Here is a 24,354-nt window from a genome sequence, read left to right as displayed (position 1 = left end):
ACACAGCGGGCTGATGACGATTTACAGGCGCGCCGCTCACAGCGTGCAGGGAAGCTCATAAATCCCGAACCGGTGGTTAACCCTGTCGTATCCCACCCCTGAAGGCGAGGCAATTGCACAGCCCCCCAAATCCAGTTTTCGGTTCTGACCGAGGCTCCCCAAGATCACAGAGCAGACTCCTCGTCCCGATAAAACCCCTTTTATTTAGGTTAAAGGGAATTCCTCTCCAGCAAAGTCCCGGCCAACAGTCTTTCAGGAGATTTCACAACCACAGACCTTTATCAGGCTTGGAGAGTGGCCAGGCCGAAGAAGTCCAGAACAGAACTTCACACTAATTAAACGAACTAATTGTCTCCTGCAAACACCACTCCCCTTTCACTCCTATTTAATTCCCTATGGGGGGGGCATTCACCGTCCACCTGAGGACCCAGATTGTTGGGGGCAAGAGGCTGACTCTGTAAAACGCTTAGAGGGAGCTGTAAAGCACTGTAAGCGGTATATAAGTGCTATTGCTATCTATCTCTCTATCTCTCTAACTCTTTATCTCTCTCTATCTCTATCTCTCAATCGATCTAATCTATATCTATCTATCTATCTATCATCTATCTATCTATCTATCTATCTAATCTAGCTTTCTATCCTATCTTATCTATCATATTTCTATCTATCTAATCCGTGCCTATCTCTCTCTCTATTATCTAGCTATCTAACCTAGCTATCTAACCTATCCATCTTTCTATTTTATCTATCATCTTTCTATCTAATATGTACTTCCCCTTCTCTCTCTCTCTCTCTCTCTATCCATCCATCTATCTAGCTAGCTAGCTAGCTATCTAATCTAGCTATCTAACCTATCTTTCTATCTAATCTATCTAATCTGTCTCTCTTATCTATCTATCTATCTGTCTGTCCGTCTGTCCGTCCGTCCGTCCATCCATCCATCCATCCATCCATCCATCCATCTATCTAATCTGTCCATCTACCTACCTACCTATCTTATCTATCCTATCCTTCTCTCCCTCTCCCCCTCTCTTTCTTTCTTTCTTTCTTTCTTTCTTTCTTTCTTTCTTTCTTCCTTCCTTCCTTCCTTCCTTCCTTCCTTCCTTCCTTCCTTCCTTCCTTCCTTCCTTCCTTCCTTTCTTTCTTTCTATATAGAGAGAGAATTTGACAGTCACCCAAGGAAGGAGTGTGGGGGAAATTTGGGGCTTCTCTAATATCTTGTGATTTCTGTTTCTTTGTCCCTGTTTTTGGCTGGTTGAAAAGAAGGATTCGTCCCAGCTTTTCACTGAAGGAATCACCTCTCCTCTGTGTTTGCATTTCACACTTAGCTTCCTCCATTCCCACCCCTAAACCCTCTCTGGGTGTCCGATTTTAATTAAAATATCCACAGAGTTTACACGCCCTTCACTCCTGACACTTAATTCACCTGCGATAATAGATCAGAGCACTTAATATACAGCCTGATGAATATATTCCCAATAATGGAGTCAGAGAAGCAGAACCTGAAAAAAAATACCTGGCAGCAATTGGATGAGGATGATATTAAATGGCGGAAGAAACGTTTGGCGGGTGGAATTTGAACCCAGATCTGACTTCGGGCCTCTGGGGGGAGGAGGGAAGGGAGGAGATGATCTCACACCCACTCTGTTATGACATCATCATCCTAAAGGTCGGGGATTAGGGTCTCTTGCCTCAGCGATCATCGTCCTTGTTTGCACGAGCGGTGTGACATCATCGTGGCTTGTGTTGTCATTGTGACTTGTTCTGTCCTCATGGTTTGTGCTGTCAACATGGCTTGTTCTGTCCTCATGACTTGTGCTGTCATCGTGACTTGTTCTGTCCTCATGGCTTGTGCTGTCAACGTGGCTTATTCTGTCCTCATGGCTTGTGCTGTCATCGTGGCTAGTTCTGTCCTCATGGCTTGTGCTGTCAACATGGCTTGTTCTGTCCTCATGGCTTGTGCTGTCATCGTGGCTAGTTCTGTCCTCATGGTTTGTGCTGTCAACATGGCTTGTTCTCTCCTCATGGCTTGTGCTGTCATCGTGACTTGTTCTGTCCTCATGGTTTGTGCTGTCAACATGGCTTGTTCTGTCCTCGTGGCTTGTGCTGTCACCGTGGCTAGTTCTGTCCTCATGGTTTGTGCTGTCAACATGGCTTGTTCTGTCCTCATGGCTTGGGTTGTCAACGTGACTTGTTCTGTCATGGCTTTTTCTGTCCTCAAGGCTTGGGGCGGCTGGTTCTGTAGTAGCTGTAGTAGTTTCACGCCCTTCCTCTCCTCCCGTGGAGTCCAACTCTCATTATCCTCAGCCCACATGGAACCTGGTGCGAAAGAACTATTGTTTATGATCAGGGAAATATCTAAACATGATACATTCAATTAATTCATATGAGGGCTCTGCGTCAGAGGCAGAGATGGGGCCAGGGTCGTCTGATAGTTATCAGCTCCTTCGGAGTTGGAGGTCAGTGGGGCAGAAGAACAGCTGGAACCTGTTCCCAGTGTCTGCATGTGCAGAGATGCTAGGAGAAGGGAGAAGTTAAGGAACAACCGTTGACTCTGGAGTAAGGCTGGGAGGTGATTGTCCTCTCCCATAAAGGACAAGAGCCTTTGCAGGAAGCAACTTTGTTCGTTCTGGTCAGTTGAAGCTCTGAAGCTCCGTATTGACTTTGTGCTCCATTTGGCCTTGGACAGCTAAGTGGCAATTTAGTCGTTGGCAACCTTTCAAGGGAGATAAAAGTGGGTGCTTATCAGCCTTATCCCAAAAGACTGTGGCAGACTTCTGTTGGACTACTCACAAATTGCTTGGGACTCATTACCGGCTGTGAATGCATATAATTCATAGCCGTTTGAAATAAAAAGGTTTTTGGGAACATCGTGTGATTGTTACCGTCTCAGGAAGTCTTGGTCAGAACCGTAACATGGGAGCCAACCAGAAATTTTAGGGCCCAGTTGTCGTCGTAAGTTGAGGGCTACCTGCAGAGCACGACTGGCTGGGGAATTCTAGGAGCTGAAGTCCGCCCCTCTTCAAAGGGTTGAGGTGACAAAATGGCGGCCTGGTCTTGATAGCGAAGATCCTGGTTCTTCTTTTTTCCTTTCTTCATTTTGTGGAAAATGCTGCCTGCCAGCGGACTCTCAAACCAGATTTAAAATTCTTTAATAGAAAGATACCTTGCAAGGGGTCAGGACTCAAAAGCAATCACAGCATGCCGCTAAGAAATGCCACAGTGAATTCAAATAATTAATCACCTGCCAAAATTAATAAATGTAATAACTACCTCACCCAAAGCGAAGGGGAAAAAAAAAAAGCTAGAATGGTCTCTCTACCTCAGGGTCCCACAACCTTGGCGACTTGAAGACGTGTAGACTTCAACTCCCAGAATTCCCCAGCCACCAACCTACCCCGCAGGACTGTCATTCCAGGAAAACACCTGTGTGTGTGTGTATAGGCGAACGCATGCGTGTATGTGTATATATACACACGCACAATAATGAAGGCTGTGAGTTCGATCCTAGGTAGAGGCGAATATTTGGAATAGACTGTTCCCAGCTCGAGCAGGGGGTTGGACTAGATGACCTCCAAGGTCCGTTCCAACTCTATTATTCTATGCGTTTCTATGCTGAGTGCTTATTAATTCATTGTTTTTCAAGGAGAGGACAAATAAGACAAATGCTACTAAAAATAAAACGTTAGCGTTTTATTTATTCATTGCTAACATAAAATTTCGGGAATGAAATGCAGAATGAAAAATGTGACACATCTTTGTGCCTCTAAATCAGTCTCAAAACACGCAACTGAAGGAATCCGCTTTTGAGATCCTGGATGAAAAGCGGGGTGTGTGTGTGTTGATCTAAGCCGGAACTAGCTAAAATAAATCATCATTGTGTGATCTTTGGTGCTCTCTGGGCTTGGTTCTTCACTTGTGGACATTTCATGACCCAATTAGGTAATGCCATGAGTGCTAGAAGGGATTGTGGGGTTTGGGAGGAAGAGGAGGAGGAGGAGGAAGAGCACAAGGAGGAGGAGGAGGAGGACTCTGGGGTCCTTGATGGTCCCTGAACTTGCTTGTTTCCTTGCAGACATTTTATTACCATATTAGGTAACCTCATCAGTGCCAGAAAAAATAAATTGGATTGACTTCTCTCTGTTTATATACAACTAGCTTGCAGCGTTGGTGAGAGGGTTGTTTTCTCATTGATAGTTCCTTGATTAGGTTGTTGCTTACTATTTGACTGATTGTCTGAGTTGGAAGTATGTAATCAGGGAGCCAACCTTACTCCCTTTTTAGCACTGATGATGTTACTTAGTTGGGCAATGAAACATCTGCAAGAAAACAACCAAACTCGGAGAGCACCAAGGACCCCACAGCCCTCCTCCTCCTCCTCCTTCCATCCCTCCTTCCTAGCACTGATGATGTTAGCTAGTTGGGTAATGAAACATCTGCAAAAAAATCAGTTACACTCAGAGACCACTAAGGACCCCACAGTCCTGCCGTCTCTCCCTCCTCCTCTTCCTCCTGCTTGTTCTGACCGAGGCTCCCCAAGATCACGGAGCAGACCCCTCATGCCGATAAAACCCCTTTTATTTAGGTTAAAGGGAATTCCTCTCCAGCAAAGTCCCGGCCAACTGTCTTTCAAGAGATTCCACAACTGCAGACCTTTATCAGGCTTGGAGAGTTGCCAGGCTGATATCTTCCAAACGCCACGCTGTAGCAGCAGTCACTTGGCAAGGAGTCAGGAACAGACATTCACTCTAAGGAATTGAATTGTCTCCTGCAAACCCCACTCCCCTTTCGCTCCTCTTTTATTCCCTATGGGAGGGGCCATTCACCATCCACTTGAGCCTTTACTCCTGAGTTGACCCTTGTTCCTTAGCTGTTCCCTTCTCCTGGCAGCTCTGTGCATGCGCACACTGGGAACAGGCTCCCGCTGTTCTTCTACCTCACTGATGTCCGACTCCAAAGGCAGCTGATAACTGCCCTGGCCCCATCTCTGCCTCCGATGCAGAGCCCTCGTCAGAGCCTTCCCCGGACTCCAGGACGGGCCCATGTTCCTCCCCAGCCTCCTCGCCGTCCGAGTCTGCTGGCCGCTGCTAGGCCACAACACTCCTCTCCACAAGCCCCATTCTCTCCTACCACTGATAACGTTACCTAGTTGGTTCATGAAACGTCTGCAAGGAAACCGCCAAGCTCAGAGAGCACTAAGGACCTCACAGCTCAACCCTGATCAACAAATATGCTCCTCTAAAATTATACCCACGCAAGATTCTGGCAGCCCCAGTGCTGGTGGGGTAGGCGACGTGTTTCCCTCCACCCATCTCTCCTCCCTGTTCCACGCTTTCACTCCATCACAGCCTGGTTGCCTGTGAATAAGAAAAGAGGACAGCTGTCACTCTGCAGTCGAAAGACTGAGCATCGAGCGCGGGAGATTGCAACGAGAGAAGAGGGAGCATTTCTCTCGTGCGCAGGGAGCGGAGAGGGGGGGACTGAAGGAAGAAGGACGTTTCTTTGGGCTCGCCCCACGCTCCCGTCCCTTGGGTGCCGTTCGACAGCACTCAACCGGCTCGCACCGAGCAGGAGAAGAGAGGATGATGGTTGCGGGTGGGGGGGAAATGAGAAGGATTGGCCTACGATTTGTCTGGCGGGCTTTTTCTAGACCATTGGAGCACATCTAATGGGCCGTCGGGCAGGTGGGAGGGTGAGCAGAGCCATTAGGGTCCACAGGAGAGCAATGGGGCGGTGGAGTGGGCCACCCAACAGACAGATGTGAGGTGGGGGGTGTCTGCACTTGAGGGGTGGGCTTTGAGGTCTCGACAATTAGGGGCGATCGGAGATGGCAGGGGTCCCAAACCGCCGCCTGTGGAGGGCTTTAATCAACCTGTTTAGAGCTGGATTCCTGGGTGGGCAGCAGCCCCCATCTCGGCCGGCATGGTTCTCCGGGTTCAAAACAGCGGGATGCCGTCCTGACGTAGACTTTTTGCACACAGGCACAATGCGCGGAATTGCACAGCTGCTTTTTGTGATCTAGAAGAGAATAGGAATAGGATCAGAATAGAACAGAATAGAAAAGAATAGAATAGAAGGATAGAATAAAATAATAGAATAGAACAGAGAATAGAATAGAGAATAGAATTAGAATAGAATAGAATAGAATTAGAATAGGATTAGAATAGATTAGAATTAGAATAGAATTAGAATTGAATAGAGCAGAATAGAGACAAGTAGAATAGAGACGAATAGAATAGAATAGAGAATAGAATAGAATAGGCTTAGAATAGAATTAGAATTAGAATAGAATAGGATTAGAATTACAATAGAATAGAATAGAACAGAATAGACAATAATAGAATATAATTAGAATAGAATTAGAATAGGATAGGATAGAATTAGAATAGAATAGAATTACCGTATTTATCGGCGTATAACACGCACTTTTTCCCCCTGAAAATAGGGGGCAAATGATGTATGCGTGTTATACGCCGATGTCCCGTTCCCAGTAATGCCTAGCGGCGGCGCAGCGTCGTGACGCTGCGCCCGCCGCATATTAAAGGGAATGCGTGTTATACGCCTGTGCGTGTTATACGCCGATAAATACGGTAGAATAGATTAGAATTAGTATTAGTATTAGAATTAGAATAGAATAGAGAAGAATAGAAGAATAGAATTAGAATAGAATAGATTAGAATTAGTATTAGTATTAGAATTAGAATAGAATAGAGAAGAATAGAAGAATAGAATTAGAATAGAATAGAATTAGAATAGAATTAGAATAGAACAGAATAGAGAAGAATCGAAGAATCGAATAGAATTAGAATTGGATAGGATAGAATTAGAATAGAATAGAATTAGAATAGAGATGAATTGAATTGAATCGAATAACAGAGTTGGAAGGGGTCTTGGAGGTCTTCTAGTCCAACCCCCTGCTTAGGCAGGATACCCTACACCACTTCAGACAAATGGCTGTCCAATCTCTTCTTAAAAACTTCCAGTGTTGGAGCATTCACAGCTTCTGAGACAAGTCATTCCATTGATTAATTGACAAAAGAACGGCAGCACAACTGTGTGATGCAGGGTTTGGGGTTTGCCAGATGTGGTGTGGGGGGTGGGTGAGGGAAGGGTGACGATGTGGGGTGATGGCACCACTTGGGTCGGCGTGGAATGTGACTTGTTCCTGGAATAAGCCTGCGACTCAGAGGGGTTGAGCTCAGGTCGGTGACTCAGACGGAGGAGCAACGGGCAGTCACATCTTGGGGAAGCCTCTTTAAAAGTGGTCCTTGACTTCTGACTGGTCATCATCCTTCTTCCTTTTGCCTTCTTTCCTTCTGTTGGTTAGATCTGTCTGGGGCTACTTACGACCCTGGATGGAAGTTCTGATGCTCCGTCTCTCTGTCTGTCTCTCTCTCTCTCTCTCCATCTCTCTCTGTGTCTCTGTGTGTCTTTCTCTTTCTTTCTCTCTCTCCGCCTGTCTCTCCGTCTTTCTCTCCCCGTCTCTATTTCTTTCTCTCCATCTCTCTCTCTGTCTCTGTCTCTGTCTCTCTCCATCTGTCTCTCTCTTTCTCTCTCTCTTTCTCTGTCTCTCTCTTTGTCTTTCTATCTTTCTCTCTCTCCCCACATCTCTCTCTTTCCATCTCTGTCTCTCTCTTTGTCTGTCTTTCTGTCTTTCTCTGTCTCTCTGTGTGTGTCTTTGTCTCTCTCTCCCTGTCTCTCTTTCCCTGTCTCTCCCTCCCTGTGTCTCTGTCTTTTTGTCTTTCTCTGTCTCTCTCTCTCTCTCTCTCTCTGTCTTTGTCTTTTTCTCCCTGTCTATCTCTTTCTCTGTCTTTCTGTCTCTCTCCCTCTCTCTCTCTCTCTCTGTGTGTATCTTTGTCTTTCTCTCCCTGTCTCTCTCTCCCTCTCTCTCTGTCTCTCTCTCTCTCTCTCTCTCTATCTCTCTCCATCTCTCTGTCTCTTTCTCTATGTCTGTCTGCTTTTCTGTCTCTCTCTGTCTTTCTCTCTCCGTCTCTGTTTCTCTCTGTCTCTCTCTGTCTTTCTGTCTTTCTCTGTCTCTCTCTTTCTCTGTGCCTTTGTGTTTCTCTCCCTATCTCTCTCTCTCTCTCTCTCTCTCTCTCTCTCTGTCTCTCTCCATCTCTCTGTCTCTTTCTCTATGTCTGTCTGCTTTTCTGTCTCTCTCTGTCTTTCTCTCTCCGTCTCTGTTTCTCTCTGTCTCTCTCTGTCTTTCTGTCTCTCTCTCTCTCTCCGTCTCTCTGTCTCAGAAGCCAGAGTCACTTAACAACCATGGTACTGATTTAACAGCTGCAGCGACTCACTTAACAATGGTGGCAAGAAAGGCTGTAAAACAATGGCCAAACTCACTGAACCAATGTCTTGCTTAGCCCCAGATATTTTGGGTTCTGTTGTGGTCATAAGTCGAGGACAACCTGTATTACAAAGTTAAATGAGTGAAATCAAGCTGATTAGTCCTACTTAAGTTGATTATTATTTTATTGATTTAAATAAATGATGAAATTAAAATTATTTGCTGAAACCAAGTCCTCCTCTTTTTTCCCTTAGGCCCCTGGAGAGAGCGAATACTCAGATCCCTTCGACGCTCACCGGGAACCGAAAGGAGACACCGAAGAGGACGCCGGATTGGAGAACAACGGTTACATGGAGCCCTACAATGCCCAGAGGGTGGTGGCTGGTGAGTGAAGGAAAATAAGACAGGGAATGCGATGACCCAGGACGAGGCATGTGTGATGACTTGGGGCGTGGCACAGAGGCAGCACAGTCAAATAAGCAATAAGAGTCCCTTTATTATCTCCAACTTTGCCCCCAGCATCCAGGTTACCTTCAGCTGGAGAAAAACTCTCCCAGGCCTTTAACTGTAGAAAATTCAGTCCAAAACAAGGTACCCACAAACTGTAACTTAACTGTAACCAAACAAACCAAAAGACCTGACAGGGCAGGAGCAGGAATTTCAGGCTTGAAAGCATGGCAAAACTCACACAGTTGGGAAGACGCCAGGAACACAGATAAGCCTCGACAATAACTGATAATTCACGATTTGCTTCTAACAGCTTTGCTGTGCGCAGCTTCCTCTTTTATACTCTGTGTTCCCAGTTGAAGCTAATGAAGGGAATCAGGGCCCTTTACTCCCCGTAAGCCATGCAACTCACGTTGCTCCCTTTTCCGTTCCTCCCTGCGCGCCCTAGGATGAAGCGGGGGCGGGCCTGGATTCCCTCTCCCTTGTTCTACCTCTTCCCTGCTCTGCCCGGCCAGACTGTGCCCTTCCACAGCCAACGGAGCCACACTCCCACTCCCTGTCAGCTGTCCGGCTTCCCTCTCCGAGTCAGATTCCGACAGGGGCATAACAGCACAAAGGTCACACAGCGGGCTAAGAGTTCAAACTCCCCTTTAATGCTCCCAATGTCCCCTCAAACGCTCCCACATTCTTTGACAGGTCCCAGAGCAAAGCCCACAAGTGGCGGCCTCTGGCTGCTCCCGGTCCAGCAAAATAAAGAAAGAGAAATGAGTCCAAAAAATAAGGAACAAACAAGGAGTCCATGAAGTGAGGAAGAAGGCAAGCAGTCCTGCAAACACACCAAACTTTACCAATTCAGCTGTGAATTCGTAAAACGTTCTATGCCTGTTTTAGAGTTGCCGTGGTGGGAGTGGGGGTTAGAAATCTGAAAGGGCAATGTGGCAGTTTAAAACCAAAAGTGCAGTCCATTCTTATCTTGCAAATATTATAACTAAGCTACCCAAGTTTCTGCCCGGGATGTGATTGATGACTCTCAGCTCAGTGTTTCGTTGGAGAATATGAACATTAAGAAATTAATATGAACATTAAGAAATACTAGATTGTTGACATTAGAAGGACATGATTTGTTGTTGGGGTGGCACGCTTTTTTATGGTACAAGGGAACTAAAATACAGGGGTATTTTAGAAGACATCATATACGGGAGTCTCTGTGGCTAAACTGGGAGAAGATTAAAAGACAATGTTATTTGAAAACTCCAGTCTGGCTATCGACTATTGAAGCATTTTCCTATCCTATAATATATAAGAAGAAACAAACAGTTAGATATGGGGAAATATTGAATGAAAAGGGTGAACTTAAATCCATGCAAAAATTAGAGGAACAAGGTATAAAGATAAATTGGTTTTCATATGCACAAGTACATTCAAGGTATGACAAAGATTTTAAAACAGAATGTTTCTATGATAAACTGACTGACTTAGATAAGATTTTGACAGGTACTGATGAAAAGGTGATTAAAAAATTGTATGGATATTTATTAGAAATTAAACTAGAAGAAGAACAAGTTAAAGAAACTATGATTGCTTGGGGGAAGAATTTTGGATATGGGATCGATTTAGAGAAATGGCAAAAATTGTGGTCTCAAAATTATAAAATGACAATGTCAACAGCATATAAAGAAAATTTGTATAAGATGTTTTACAGGTGGTATTTCCTCCCGACAAGAATAGCAAGATTCATATACGCCCTTTTCCAACAAATCCAACACAATCCAAAAGGAACAGAAACCTTTTAAATGCTTCTGCAAAATAATTAGCTGTGATAAGCACAAGCCTTGCCAAACTGTGCGAGACCGGCCAAAAGATAAGAGACAAGAAATACTTTGCAATACAAGAATCTTTACGTACAAACTCAGGATACTGGAATGTCCACAAGGCTGGAGTTTCGAAACGTCTTTGCCTTCTGCAAAGAACATTCGTGTCAGTGATGGAATTCATCGCTGCCACATAGTTGAAGCAAGTGGGAGGGGTTGATGTGAACTGAGTAGCTCTTAGTAGACAAAATATATTATTTTGATAGTTCAAGGTTACAGAGTGTGGCGCAGAAAGAATTAGAATTTACTTTGGGATTGGTGTATGTGATCTGGTGATGAAGAAAAAAGGGGATGGGTTGTAACTTGGGATTTTGTGGGGAAGCCGGGAAGATTTAGTTCCGGATTTCCCCAGAATGTGCCAGGTACTGTTCTAATAAAAATACTTTGAGATGCCGTGAGTCTTGGAGTTACCGGAAGGAATGGATTTTTCCCTGGAACGCCGACCATTTGTTTCACACCTGGCTTTTATCTGCTTGAAGGAGGGGCCATTACCTTGCAGCCTTACTCCCGAGTCGCCCGTTCTGGTTGTAGCTGCTCTTTCCTGTGAGCAGCACGCTTGGCACAGGCTCCTCGGGAACCTCCTCATCGCTGCTGCCAGCTCCCACAATCTCTGAAGGCAGCAGTTCACGCCCTAATGGTCCCGGCCCCTCATCTGAGTCCTCGCTCTCCTCAGCCGTCCGCACCTGTTGCCGGCTAACCACAACAACACGTCACGCCGACATGTTCGCTCCTAATAAATCCTTTTGACGTTTTTGAAGCTTGCTCGCTCGAGGCTCGTGATTTAATTAGGGCAACTGCCGGAATCCTGACACCAGCATTTGTTCCCGACAAACGCCACTCCCCACAGCGTCTCCTTAAAGCTCAGTCCCCACATGTGCCTTGTAAAAGAGCTCTCCCCCCCCGAGTGGTCGGGTCAGCCTGTGCTGTTCCTGACTTCTCTCCACTCTCCATGCTTGGGGATCAGGAGGGTGCGATCAATCGCTCCTCGTGTCCGCTCTTTGCCCTCTCTCGGTCATCCTGCCCCCCGTTCTTCCCGGCTAACAAGCCATGCCAATCCTGAGGGGCCCTGGGCTGCCTTGGCCTGCTCCTCCCTACATTCCTCCAAAGCCAACGAAGCCGCCCTCTCGATCTCCCTCAGCTTCAGCTCCGGTTCATTGTCCTCCACAGATTCGGGGGCATGACGGGATGAAAAAGTCAAGCACAAGGAGAAAAATAATAAAATAAAAAAGAGAGTAAACTTTCTCCTTTCTCCAAACAAATAAAAGACAATTTGACAGGTATTCCTTGACTTACAACAGTAATGGAGTCTCCCCGTCATGGTTCTAAATCGGGACCGTTGCCAAATGGGTTGGTCATCGATTTTACGACCTTTTTTTTGCAGAGGTTGTTAAGCGAATCACCACAGTCACTAAGTGAATCGCACAGTCATTTTCTCTCCCCCCCCATTAAGTTTGCTTGGCAGAAACTAGATGGGAAGGTCACCAATGGTGATGGTGAGAGACCCCAGGACAGCACAACCGTCGTAAATTCATGCTGGTTGCCAAGCGCCCGAATTTTGGTCCCATGACCAAAAATTGGAGATGCTGCAATGGTCGCTAAGTGTGAAAAATGGCTCTAAGTCACTTTTTCTGGTGCTGTTGTAACTTCGGATGGTCACTGAACAAATGGCCGTAAGTCGAGGACTGCCCGTACGATTAGATCATTTGAACAGTCCCTAAATAAACGGCCGCAAGTCCAGGACAACCTGTATGATGGGATCCTTTAGAACAGTCATTAAATGAATGGTTTTAAGTCAAGGACTCCCTGTATGATAGGATCCTTCAAACCGTTGGTAAATGAATGGTCATAAATCGAGGATTCCCTACATGATGGGATATTTTCAACGGTCGCTAAATGAATGGTCATAAAGCGAGGACTCCCTTATGATGGGATCTTTCAAACGGTCGCTAAACGAATGGTCATACATTAAGGGCTCCCTGTAGGGCGGGATGTTTCCAACGGTCGTTAGATGAACGATCGTAAATTGAGGACTCCCTGAACGATGGGATCCTCTCAACAGTCACTAACGAACGGTCATAAATCAAGGACTCCCTGTAAGGAAGGGAACCTCTGAGCAGTCGCTAAACAAACGGTTGTAAGTTGGGGACCACCACCACCCCGTACAAGGGGATCCTTCGAACGGTCGCCGAATGAGTTGTTGTAAGCTGTACGATTAGATCCTTCAAACGGTCTGTCAAGGCTCCGACATGCACCCTTATTCAAATTACAAGTCTCTAGCCGCATCTGTCAGAGTGAAAAAGATGGATTTATTAGGAGTCGACATGTCGGTGGTTCCTGGTTGTAGCCGACTCTGACACATCATTCATTTCCCCCTTGACCCCGGATGTCTTTTTTTTTTAATTTGTCAATTGCTTACAAGATAATAGGTATATGTATATACATAGTTATAAATACATGAAATGGGTACATATAAGAAAAATAAAAAGAAACAATAGGACAGGGACGGTAGGCACGTTGGTGCGCTTATGCACGCCCCCTACAGACCTCTTAGGAAAGGGGTGAGGTCAGTAGTAGACAGTCTAAGGTTAAAGTTTTTGGGGTTTGGGGAAGAAACCACAGAGTCAGGTAGAGTATTCCAGACATTGACCGCTCTGTTGCTGAAGTTGTATTTCCCGCAATCAAGTTTGGTGAGATTAACCTTGAGTTTGTATCTATTGTTTGCTCTTGTGTTGTTATGGTTGAAGCTGAAGTATTCATTGACAGGTAGGACATTGCAATGTATGATTTTATATACTATACTTAGATCGGACAGAAGGCGGCGTAGTTCTAGGTTTTCTAGGTCTAGAATTTCAAGTCTGGTGGCATAAAGTATTCTACAACGAGTAGAGGAGTGGAGAACTCTTCTTGTGAAATATTTCTGGACTTTCTCAACTGTGTTAATATCAAATACATAATGCGGGTTCCAGACTGATGAGCTGTATTCAAGTATTGGTCTAGCAAATGTTTTGTATGCTCTAGTTATTACTGTAATATTACCAGAGAAAAAGCTACGTAAGGTTAGGTTAACAACTCTTAATGCCTTTTTGGCTATGTAGTTACAGTGGGCTCTAGCACTTAGGTCGTTTGGGATGAGTTCTCCAAGATCCTTGACAGAGTTTGGATCATCAACAAGGTCTTGACTATTCAGCCTGTATTTTATTTTCTGATATTTTTTTTTTGCCAATATGTAAGACAGAGCATTTATTTGTTGAGATTTGGAGTTGCCATTTGTTTGACCATTCTGATACATAGTCAAGGTATAATTTATATGGTAAATAGTCATTCCTCTGGCTTTCATGCCTAAGGTGAGACTAGAACTCACAGTCACCTGGTGATTGGCCCAAAGTCACCCAGCCTAATTTCATGTCTAAGGTAGGACTAGAACTCACTGTCTCCTGGTGATTGGCCCAAAGTCATTAATCTGGCTTTCATGTCTAAGGCAGGACTAGAACTCACCGTCTCCTGGTGATTGGCCCAAAGCCACCCAGCTGGCTCTCATGCTTAACATGGAAACTAGAACTCACCGTCTCCTGGTAATTGGCCCAAAGTCATCCACCCAGCTTTCCTGCCTACGACAGGACTAGAACTCCCAATCCCCAGGTGACTGGCCCAAAGTCACCCAGTTGGCTTCCATGCCTAACATGGAAACTGGAACTCACCATTTCTCAGTTCCGAGACCAGCACCTTAACCACAGACCAAACTAGTCCTCACATCTTATGGGAAAATATCAATAACTTAAAACAACTATAGCACAGCCACTGAATCCAGCACAGCCTAAATTCGCTTGACAAATGCAGGGATGTTTGTTTGTTTGTTTGATATCTATCTGTCAGAATTACAGCAGTTACCCCAATTAAATCATGAGTCTCGAGACAAACTTCCAAAACTTCCAAAGGATTTATTGGGAGTTAACATATCCGGCACTGCCTGGGTGTAGCCGACTCTGTGGGACATAATTCCTTCACCCTTGATCCTGGTTTTCCCCCATCCCCTGAGTAAATCATAATTCATATTCTCCAATGGGACACATCCATAGCCTACAGTCATCAATCATGCTCTCCAGTAATAACCTTGCGTGCCAACAGCTTCAGCTGCCAAGGGGATTATCTGAGGCATTTAAGGAATGCACTGCTTTTGTCGGGCTCTGAGTTCACTCACCCTTACAGACTTCCGTGACTTTGGATGTACAACCAGTTGCACAGGGGTTTCTGTTTCCAAACTAGCTCCCTCAACCACATCCCCCTGTTCCTCTGTCACCTCAGTGGGCAGAACATGGTCTATTTCTCCTGCCATATTGCTCTCCCACCAACAAGTTTATAGAACAAAATATATAATAGGTTTGTGAACTCTAACCTTCTCTCAGCCAGTCCTTGCATAGTGAAGATTTGTCCTGAAATGAATACAAACTCCAGCTCCTTTGCAGTGCAATGGTGGTTTATTCATTAGCTCAGCTTCCCCATGTTTTAACCTAAGGCTTAATTACCACCTATATGTGCCCCAACCCTCTTTAACAATATGCACCACATCAATACACGAAAAGAGCCATTTCCAGCATCCCCGCAGTTGTTGCAGAATCCATCCTCCATCCCCGCAGTTGCCGTAGAATCCATCCTCCATCCCCACAGTTGCTGCAGAATCCATCCTCCATCCCTGCAGTTGCTGCAGAATCCATCCTCCATCCCCGCAGTTGCTGCAGAATCCATCCTCCATCCCCGCAGTTGCTGCAGAATCCATCCTCCATCCCCGCAGTTGTTGCAGAATCCATCCTCCATCCCCGCAGTTGCTGCAGAATCCATCCTCCATCCCCGCAGTTGTTGCAGAATCCATCCTCCATCCCCGCAGTTGCTGCAGAATCCATCCTCCATCCCCGCAGTTGCTGCAGAATCCATCCTCCGTCCCCCCGCAGTTGCTGCAGAATCCATCCTCCATCCCCGCAGTTGCTGCAGAATCCATCCTCCGTCCCGCAGTTGTTGCAGAATCCATCCTCCATCCCCGCAGTTGCTGCAGAATCCATCCTCCATCCCCGCAGTTGCTGCAGAATCCATCCTCCATCCCCGCAGTTGCTGCAGAATCCATCCTCCATCCCCGCAGTTGCTGCAGAATCCATCCTCAGCTCTTCTGAGTCATTTCAAAGCCATCGGCCAGCACACAAGCAGAAATACAGATCTGGCAGCAGCGGAGATAAGGTGACATGGCCAGCTGACTTGATGTGAGGCATATTTGTAGCTGACGGGCTCTGAGTGAACTCGGACCCCGACAGCTTTCCCCCCTTTCTGCTGGCAATTAAAAAGACCAAAGGAGTATTTTTTTTAATTGACACGGTCGCTAAACAAATGGTTGTGAGGCGGGGAACTTCTTTTCTGAATGAAACAAGCATTTTTTTTTCCCCCTCACGGTTCACAGACCTCCAGCGCAAAAGTGAACGGGACGAACAGCGGGTGAAGAAATCCCGGATCGGCCTGCAGCTTTATGACACCCCTTACGAGGAGAAGGAGGCCGAGACAGACCCTGAGGCCGGGCCCACGGAGAAGCCCCCCAAGAGCCGGCTGCCCCAGGAGGATGAGCGGCCGGCCGATGAATACGACCAGCCCTGGGAGTGGAAGAAGAACCACATTTCACGCGCTTTTGCTGGTGAGTTGGCGAGGGAACTACAATTGGTGCCATCTGAAAAATAAATAAAATAAAATAAAATAAAATGCTGAGATTTGGGGGGAAAGCCAGGGTTAAAACTAGCCTGTCCGATTCAAATAACCCCTGGGTCTTTTTGATTTGTGAATGCTTGCTGCGTCTGCTGCTTAAGTTTCTAGTCCTCATGAGCTCTCTTCCAGGGAGACCGGTTTGCCTTTAAGCTAGGATCCGTTCTAATCTCTGGTCTGAAGCCTCGTCACCCCAAATGCTAGATGCTCTCGAACAGGGGCGTCCAACGTGGTCATTTTAAGACCCTTGTGGACTTCAACTCCCAGAATTCCCCAGCCAGCATGGCTAATTTGCATGACTGGGTTGGGGAATTCTGGGAGTTGAAGTCCACAAATCTTAAAGTGACCAAGTTGGGCACCCCTGTTTGAGAGCATCTAGCATTTTGGGTGGGGGGCAGGCAGCAGACCAGAGATTAAAACTGATCCTAGCTTAAAGGCAAAAGGGTTTGCCTGCAAAAGAGCTCCTGAGGACTAGAAACTTAGCAGCAGACTCTGAGGTTGAACACTCCTGCTCTAGACAAAAACAGCCAGAAAGGAGCTGGAGCGTAAAATCCACTTTCAAGGAAACCTCTGTTTAAAAATAAACACACAATCTTCTAGTCCTCATGCTTCGGGCGTGTATCCCTAGCATCTTTGTAGATGAAGGGAAGGAAAAAAAATTAGCTTTTGTATCGTGCCACCTGTAGCAAAATGAAACTAAAGAATTTAAGAAAACTTTTAAAGAAAATTGCAGAGAGGGAGGGAGGGGGGAGCAGGAGGAGGGGGAGAGAGAGAGAGAGAGAAAGAGAGAGAGAGAGAGAGAGAGAGAGAGAGAGAGAGAGAGAATGGTATGAGAGATTTTTGGGAAGATCTTAGATGAACAGGAAATCATTCCTAATTTTTTCCCCTGTGCTTTTTCTTCCGATTTTAATCAAGCGAGTAAAACCCTGGAGTAACTTATTTACATACAGCATTTCCAATTAGATCAGTGTTTCTCAGGCTTGGTCACTTTTAAGATCTTGTGGACTTCAACTCCCAGAATTCCCCAGCCATCCCCACTCCCTTTTAGCACTGATGATGTTACCCAGTTGGGACGTGAGACGTCTGTTAGAAAACAAGCAAGCTCAGACAGCACCAAGGACCCCACAGTCCTTTTCTTCCTCCTCCTCCTCCTCCTCCTCCTCCTCCTCCTCCTCCTCCTCCTCCTCTTTCTCCCCCGTTTTCCCACCCAAGCAGAGGATCTGTCTTTCGAGAAAACCCCAGACTTTTCACTTAATGGAATAATAGCTGCGGCTGAATGTCTGGCATTGATGTGCCGGCATTCAGAACTGGGAGCCTGGCAGAACTGCTGAACATTAACATTAAGGGGGTTGTGTTTTTGTGTGTGTGTGTGTGTGTGTGTGTGTGTGCATGTGCCAGTGTGTGTAGCCTCTTCAGACCTCCCTCCTGTTCTCCATCACTCATCTCAAGAGCTCTTTTCCATCCGGATGTGTGATTGGTGGATCCCTGCGGATTTGGCACCACCGCAGCAAAGGTGTGGTGAGGAGCGGGAGGAAATCAATGCAAAATCCCAGAGGTTTGTTTTGAAAAGGAGTGACACCCGGACAACGCACCAGGAAAATGTCAAGAGATTTGTGCTCCTCTTGTCTTCTCGGCAACAAGGCTGGCAGCGCACAGATAACATTCTCTCCTGCAATAGACAGCTGAGCCGTAATTGCGCGCGAGCCGAGCAGATTTGGAAATTGCATTTCCCCCGTTCGTCCTCCGCCAAGCCGCCAAGCCAAATTATATTCTTGTTTTTATCCTTGCAAGAATCAATCTGAACAGTGCCGGAAGGGACCCTGGAGGTCTTCTAGTCCAACCCCTGCTCAAGCAGGAGATCTCATACTCCTGCAGATAGGTCTCTTCCGGTCTCTTCTTAAAGTGATGGAGCATCTACAACTTCTGTTGGCAAGGAGTTCCACTGGTTAATTGTCCTCCCTGTTAGGAAATTCCTCCTTAGTTCTAAGTTGCTTCACTCCTTGGTGAGTTTCCATCCTTATTGCTTCTTGTCCTGCCTTCAGGGGCTTTGGAGAATAATTTGACCCTCTCCTCTTTGGGGCAGCCCCACAAATATTGGAATATGTTATCATGTCTCCCCTGGTCCTTCTTTTCTCTAGACCGGCCATACTCAAATCCTGCAGCCGTTCTTCATATGTTTTTGTCTCCAGGCCTTTAATCATCCTAGTTGATCTTCTCTGCACTTTTTCCAAAGTCTCAACATCTTTTTTGTGACGTGGTGACCAACACTGGTTGCAGTCATTCCATAGAATCAAAATCATGTGGAGGAGGAGGAGGAGGAGGAGGAGGAGGAGGAGAAGAAGAAGAGGAAGAGGAAGAGGAAGAAGAAGAAGAAGAGGAAGAAGAAGAAGAAGAAGAAGAAGAAGAAGAAGAAGAAGAAGAAGAAGAAGAAGAAGAAGAAGAAGAAGAAGAAGAAGAAGAAGAAGAAGAAGAAGAAGAAGAAGAAGAAGAAGAAGAAGAAGAAGAAGAAGAAGAAGAAGAAGAAGAAGAAGAAGAAGAAGAAGAAGAAGAAGAAGAAGAAGAAGAAGAAGAAGAAGAAGAAGAAGAAGAAGAAGAAAGGGATGGGGGAAAACCAGGGTCAAGAGTGACAGTGAATTATGTGTCCCAGAGTCTGCCAGCAGTTACCTCCAATTAAATCATGAGTCTCAAGCCAAACTTCCAAAACTTCAAAAGGATTTATTGGGAGTTAACATGTCCGGCACTGCCTGGGTGTAGCCGACTCTGAGGCACATCATTCCTTCTCACCCTTGGTTCCCGCCCCCTGGGCGTATCGTAATTCATATTCTCCAATGGGACACATCCATAGCCCAGAGTCATCAGTCATGTTCTCCAGTTAGATATTTGCGCATCAGAAACTTCAGTCACCTGGTTACAATCCCTGAAAAACTATGTATGGAATGCGCTTTTGATTTCCAAGCTGCCGCACTGCTCTTTCAAAACCCTTCTCCCCCCCCCCTTTCTGTTCGCAACTCTAAAACGACCATAGAAATGTTTTATGAGTTGACAATCTCTTTATAAAGCCTTAGTAAAGCCTTAGTAATCTCCTCCTCCTCCTCCTCCCTCCTCCTCCTCCTCCTTCACATGATTTTGATTCTATGCCACTGTTTATACAACCCAGGATTGTATTTGCTTTTTTGGCTGCTGCCGCTGCACGCGGCTGGCTCAGGTTTAAGGGATCGTCCACCAGGACTCCACGGTCCCTATCACAAATCGCTGTTTTTGAGCCAGGTTTCGCCTAATCTATACTTGTCCCTTTGTTTTTTCCTGCCTAAGTGTAAAACAGTAGTACTCGACCTAAGACCACAATGGAGCCCAACATTTCTGTTGCTGAGTGAGACATTTGTTGAATGAATTTTGCCCCATTTTACAACCTCATTTGTTGAATGAATTTTGCCCCGTTTTATGACCTTTCTTGCCATAGTGGTTAACCACCGCGGTTGTTAAGTTAGTAACATGGTTGTTAAGTGAATCTGGCTTCCCCCATTGACTTTCTGACATTGTTTGTCAGAAAGTCACAAAAGGGGATCATTTGACCCCAGGACGCTGCGACCATCGTAAATATGAGTCGGTTGTCCAATGTTTGAATTTTGACCACATGTCCATGGGGATGCTGCATCGGCCGTAAGTGTGAAACAGCAATAGCACTTAGACTTATATACCGTTTTTACAACCCTCTCTAAGCGGTTTGCAGAGTCAGCCTCTTTCCCCCAACAATCTGGGTCCTCATTTTACACACCCTGGAAGGACAAAAGGCTGAGTCAACCTTGAACCTGGTGAGATTCGAACTGCTGGCAATGGGTAGTCAGTCTGCAATGCTGCATTCTAACCACTGCGCCACCAGGGCTCTTGAGAGAGAAAGAAGAAAGAAAGAAAGAAAGAAAGAAAGAAAGAAAGAAAGAAAGAAAGAAAGAAAGAAAGAAAGAAAGAAAGAAAGAAAGAAAGAAAGAAAGAAAGAAAGAAAGAAAGAGGGAGGGAGGGAGGGAGGGAGGAATCAAGGAAGGAAGGAAGGAAGGAGGAGAGAGAGAAAGCAGTAGACTTATATATGGAAGGATAGAAGAAAGAGGAAGTATTTAATGGAGAAGAAAGGAAGGAAGTAAATAGATTTATATACCACTTTACAGTGCTTCTACAGTCCTCTCTAAGCAGTTTACAGAGTCAGCCTGTTGCCCCCAACAATCTGGGTCCTCATTTTACCCCCCTTCGAAGGACGGAAAGCTGAGTCAACCTTGAGCCGGTCAGGATCGAATTCCTGGCAGTGGGCAGAGTCAGCCTCCAATGCTGCATTCTAACCATTGTGCCACCAGGACTCCTGAGAGAGAAAGAGAGGAAGGAAGGAAGGAAGGAAGGGAGGGAGGAAGGAAGGGAGGGAGGGAGGGAAGGAGGAAGGAAGGAAGGAAGGAGGGAGGGAGGGAAAAGAAACATCAGCCATTCAGCACCTCCAAACAAATGACAATATAGCACTAGCACTTAGACTTATATAGCACTTAGACTTATATACCACTTTACAGTGCATTTACAGCCCTCCCTAAGCAGCTTAGAGTCAGCCTCTTGCCCCCAACAATCTGGTCCTCCTTTTACCCACCTCGGAAGGACGGAAGGCTGAGTCAACCTTGAGCCTGGTGAGATTTGAACTGCCCAAATTGCAGGCAGCTGATAGTCAGCAGAAGTGCCCTGCAGTGCAGCTCTCTAACCACTGTGCTATCGGGGCCATAAAAGCGGTCACAAGCCACTTTTTCCCACTGCCGTCGTAACGTTGAACGGTCACTAAATGAGCTGCTGTAAGTTGTTGAGGCCTACCTGTAAGTTGAGGCCTACCTGTAAAGTTAAGGCCTATCTGTAAATTGAGCCCTACCTTTTGAGACCAAGCCCACCCCCAAAATGGGGAAATCTGTGCGAGGTTTTCCCTCAATTTTGAACATGTCAGCTCCTTCCGATTTCTCGCTTTGGGAAACGGGTCACGTTTCAGTCATCAGCCTGGAGAATTTTTGTTAAAGCTTCACACGCTGATACTTGTAGTAAATTGGAGAAGCATTTTCCCCCAAGTGTAGCCCTTCTGCTTGCAATAGGCCCCAATGAAGTAAGCAAATATTTTCTCTGAACATAATGGAGGCTTGTGCAAACTTTGTTCTATAAAGAAGTGGGAGCATGGCCTCGTCACACTGGAGGAGGAAGGATACGCACCGAAAGAATGTGAAATTCACGCCGGAGAAAAACTACATTGATCTCCCCTAACTTCTCTAAGAGGGAATCTCTGTGGAGATTCTCGGTCATCCAGGTCATAGTTGTTCTTCTTTTTTTTTCTTTTTCTTTCCCCAAAGGCAACTGGACTTTCCTGGCTTTTTTAAAAAAGATATTTTGCTTCTCATGGGAGAAAACACATTAGATTAGATTAACAGAGTTGGAAGGGACCTTGTAGGACATCTAGTCTAACCCCCTGCCCAAGCAGGAGACCCTGGTTTGTTTCATTACCTTCTGTGTTTCACAGATGCCCGGCTACCTTAAGTAATGTCAGAACTGCTTAACTCATTCTTTGCATCCGTCTTCACACAAAAAGAAACTATAGCTCAACCCACCAAAAACATAACTCTAAAAGACAGACCAGAAATAAAAGTTAAAATAAGCAAAAAAAAATAGTAAGAGAATACCTGTCTGATCTTGATGAAAACAAATCACCGGGGCCTGATGGATTATATCCCAGAGTTTTAAAAGAGCTGGCAGAGGTCATCTCAGAACCACTGCACCATATATTTCAAAAATCTTGGAGCACCAGGGAAATACCAGAGGACTGGAAAAAGGTAATGTGATTCCGATCTTCAAACAAGGAAAAAAACCAGATCCAGGAAACTATAGACCAATCAATACCCGGGAAGATACTGAAAAAGATAATAAAAAAACAGATCTGCCAACATCTAGAAACAAGTAAAGTAATAACTAGCAGTCAGCACGGGTTTGTTAAAAACAGATCATGCAAAACCAATCTCATTTCATTCTTCAACACAGTGACTAAATTCGTAGACCAGCAAAATACTGTGGACATAATATATTTAGATTTCAGCAAAGCATTCGACAAAGTAGACCACAACCTACTTCTTAGTAAGCTAGAAAAAAGTGGAATAGATAGCACCACCACCAGATGGACTCGCAACTGGCTGGCAAACCGTACTCAACGAGTAGTCCTTAATAGGTCTACATGGAGGGAAGTAAGCAGTGGGGTGCCACAAGGTTCTGTCTTAGACCCAGGACTCTTCAATATCTTCATTAGCGACTTAGATGAGGGAATAGAAGGGGAACTTACCAAATTTGCAGATAGTACTAAGCTGGCAGTAATAGCCAACACCCAAGAAGATCAACTCAAGATCCAGATGGATCTTGACAGACTGGAACACTGGGCTGTATCTAACAAAATGAAATTCAATGTAGAGAAAAGTAAAGTCCTACACTTAGGCAAGAAAAACCAAAAGTGCACATACAGACTGGGTGAAACCGGGTTCAATAGCAGGAACTGTGAGAGGGATCTTGGAGTCTTAGTGGACAACCAGCTAAAGAGGAGCCAACCGTGTGCAGCAGCAGCCAAAAAAGCTAATGCAATCCTAAGTTGCACCAACAGAGGGATACAATCAAGATCAAGGGAGGGACTAATACCACTCTATAAAGTCTTAGTAAGACCACACCTAGAGTACTGCATCCAGTTTTTTTCACCACATTATAAAGAAGATGTTGAGACTCTAGAAAAAGTGCAGAGAAGAGCAACCGTGATGATTAGGGGACTGGAGAGTAAAACATACGATGAACGGTTGCAGGAACTGGGCTTGGCTAGTCTAGGGAAGAGAAGGACCAGGGGAGACATAATAGCAGTCTTCCAATATTTGAGGGGCTGCCCCAGAGAGGAGGAAGGGGTCAAGCTATTTTCTAAAGCACCAGACAAGGAATAATGGATGGAAACTGATCAAGGAGAGATTCAACCTGGAAATAAGGAGGAATTTTCTGACAGGGAGAACAATCAACCCATGGAATAGAATTTGCCCTCGGAAGTTGTGGGAGCGCCATCACTTGAGACTTTCAAGGAGAGATTCGACTGCCATTTGTCAGAAATGGTGTAGGGTCTCCCGCTTGGGCGGGGGGGTTAGACTAGATGACCTACAAGGTCCCTTCCAATTCTGATTATCTGTTATCTGTTAACTGATCAAGGAGAGATTCAACCTGGAAATAAGGAGAACTTTTCTTACAGTGAGAACCATCAACCCATGGAACAGAAGTTGCCCTCGGAAGTTGTGGGAGCGCCATCACTTGAGACCTTCAAGAAGAGATTGGACTGCCATTTGTCAGATATGGTGTAGGGTCTGCCGCTTGGGCAGGGTGGGTTGGACTAGATGACCTATATATAAGGTCCCTTTCAACTCTGATTATCTGTTATCTGAGTCACAATTTGAGTGGGTCGTAGTTGCTTCCCGGAATGACTCCTAATTAAAAAAATAAAATACATTTTATATGGTTTAGTATGTTTTTTTTAAAAAGTTAATGGAGCTTTGAAGAAGAGGTGATTCTCCATCTTCCACGCTTTAAAAATAAATACGATAACTGTCCCACTGTTTTTTTAAGCCGGAAAACCAATGGGACAACTCAGGATTCAAGAGAGGCCATTTATCTTTGAATATGTGATACTAGCTCGACACCCATGCTTCACTACAAAACTATGTGGTGGGGCTTAGTTTTTAGGGAGGAAAATAAGGAGAAAAAATTCTGCCTCTGCCTACCAGCATCCATTGGTATTCATCTGGCTAGTGTCCTGTCAGTGTGTGAGAGAGTTGAGGGTTGTTTGGAAACTGAAACAGTATTTGCTGTGTGAGCAAGGAGACAGCAAGGAGCCTGGGCGTGGCTTAGCTCAACTGTTCTGTACTAAAGCTGCTTGGTGCTTGAAACTAAAACCAAAATGGAAACTCCTCTCCTCTGCTTGTGTTTTGCATTTGGAAGAGA

General features: G+C 45.5%; 1 protein-coding gene and 1 long non-coding RNA gene across 2 annotated transcripts in view; one reads left to right on the top strand and one right to left on the bottom strand.

The window, feature by feature from the left end:
• LOC148128374 (uncharacterized) overlaps positions 1-24,354 on the bottom strand; it is a 452,998-nt gene that overhangs the window by 283,289 nt on the left and 145,355 nt on the right. The gene's annotated exons all lie outside the window — the stretch shown is intronic.
• The window catches only part of SHD (Src homology 2 domain containing transforming protein D), a 66,008-nt gene that overhangs the window by 13,039 nt on the left and 28,615 nt on the right, over positions 1-24,354 (top strand). The window contains 2 exon segments of the mRNA XM_026720378.2: positions 8,542-8,671; positions 16,049-16,276. Coding sequence (XP_026576163.2) covers positions 8,542-8,671; positions 16,049-16,276 — 358 coding nt within the window.

The sequence above is a fragment of the Pseudonaja textilis genome, chromosome 1, assembly GCF_049901715.1.
Source record: "Pseudonaja textilis isolate UNSWEBS1 chromosome 1, rPseTex1.2, whole genome shotgun sequence".
NCBI lineage: Eukaryota > Metazoa > Chordata > Lepidosauria > Squamata > Elapidae > Pseudonaja > Pseudonaja textilis.
The sequence above is the reverse complement of the archived record's forward strand: the minus strand, read 5'-3'. Positions and strand labels throughout refer to the sequence as shown.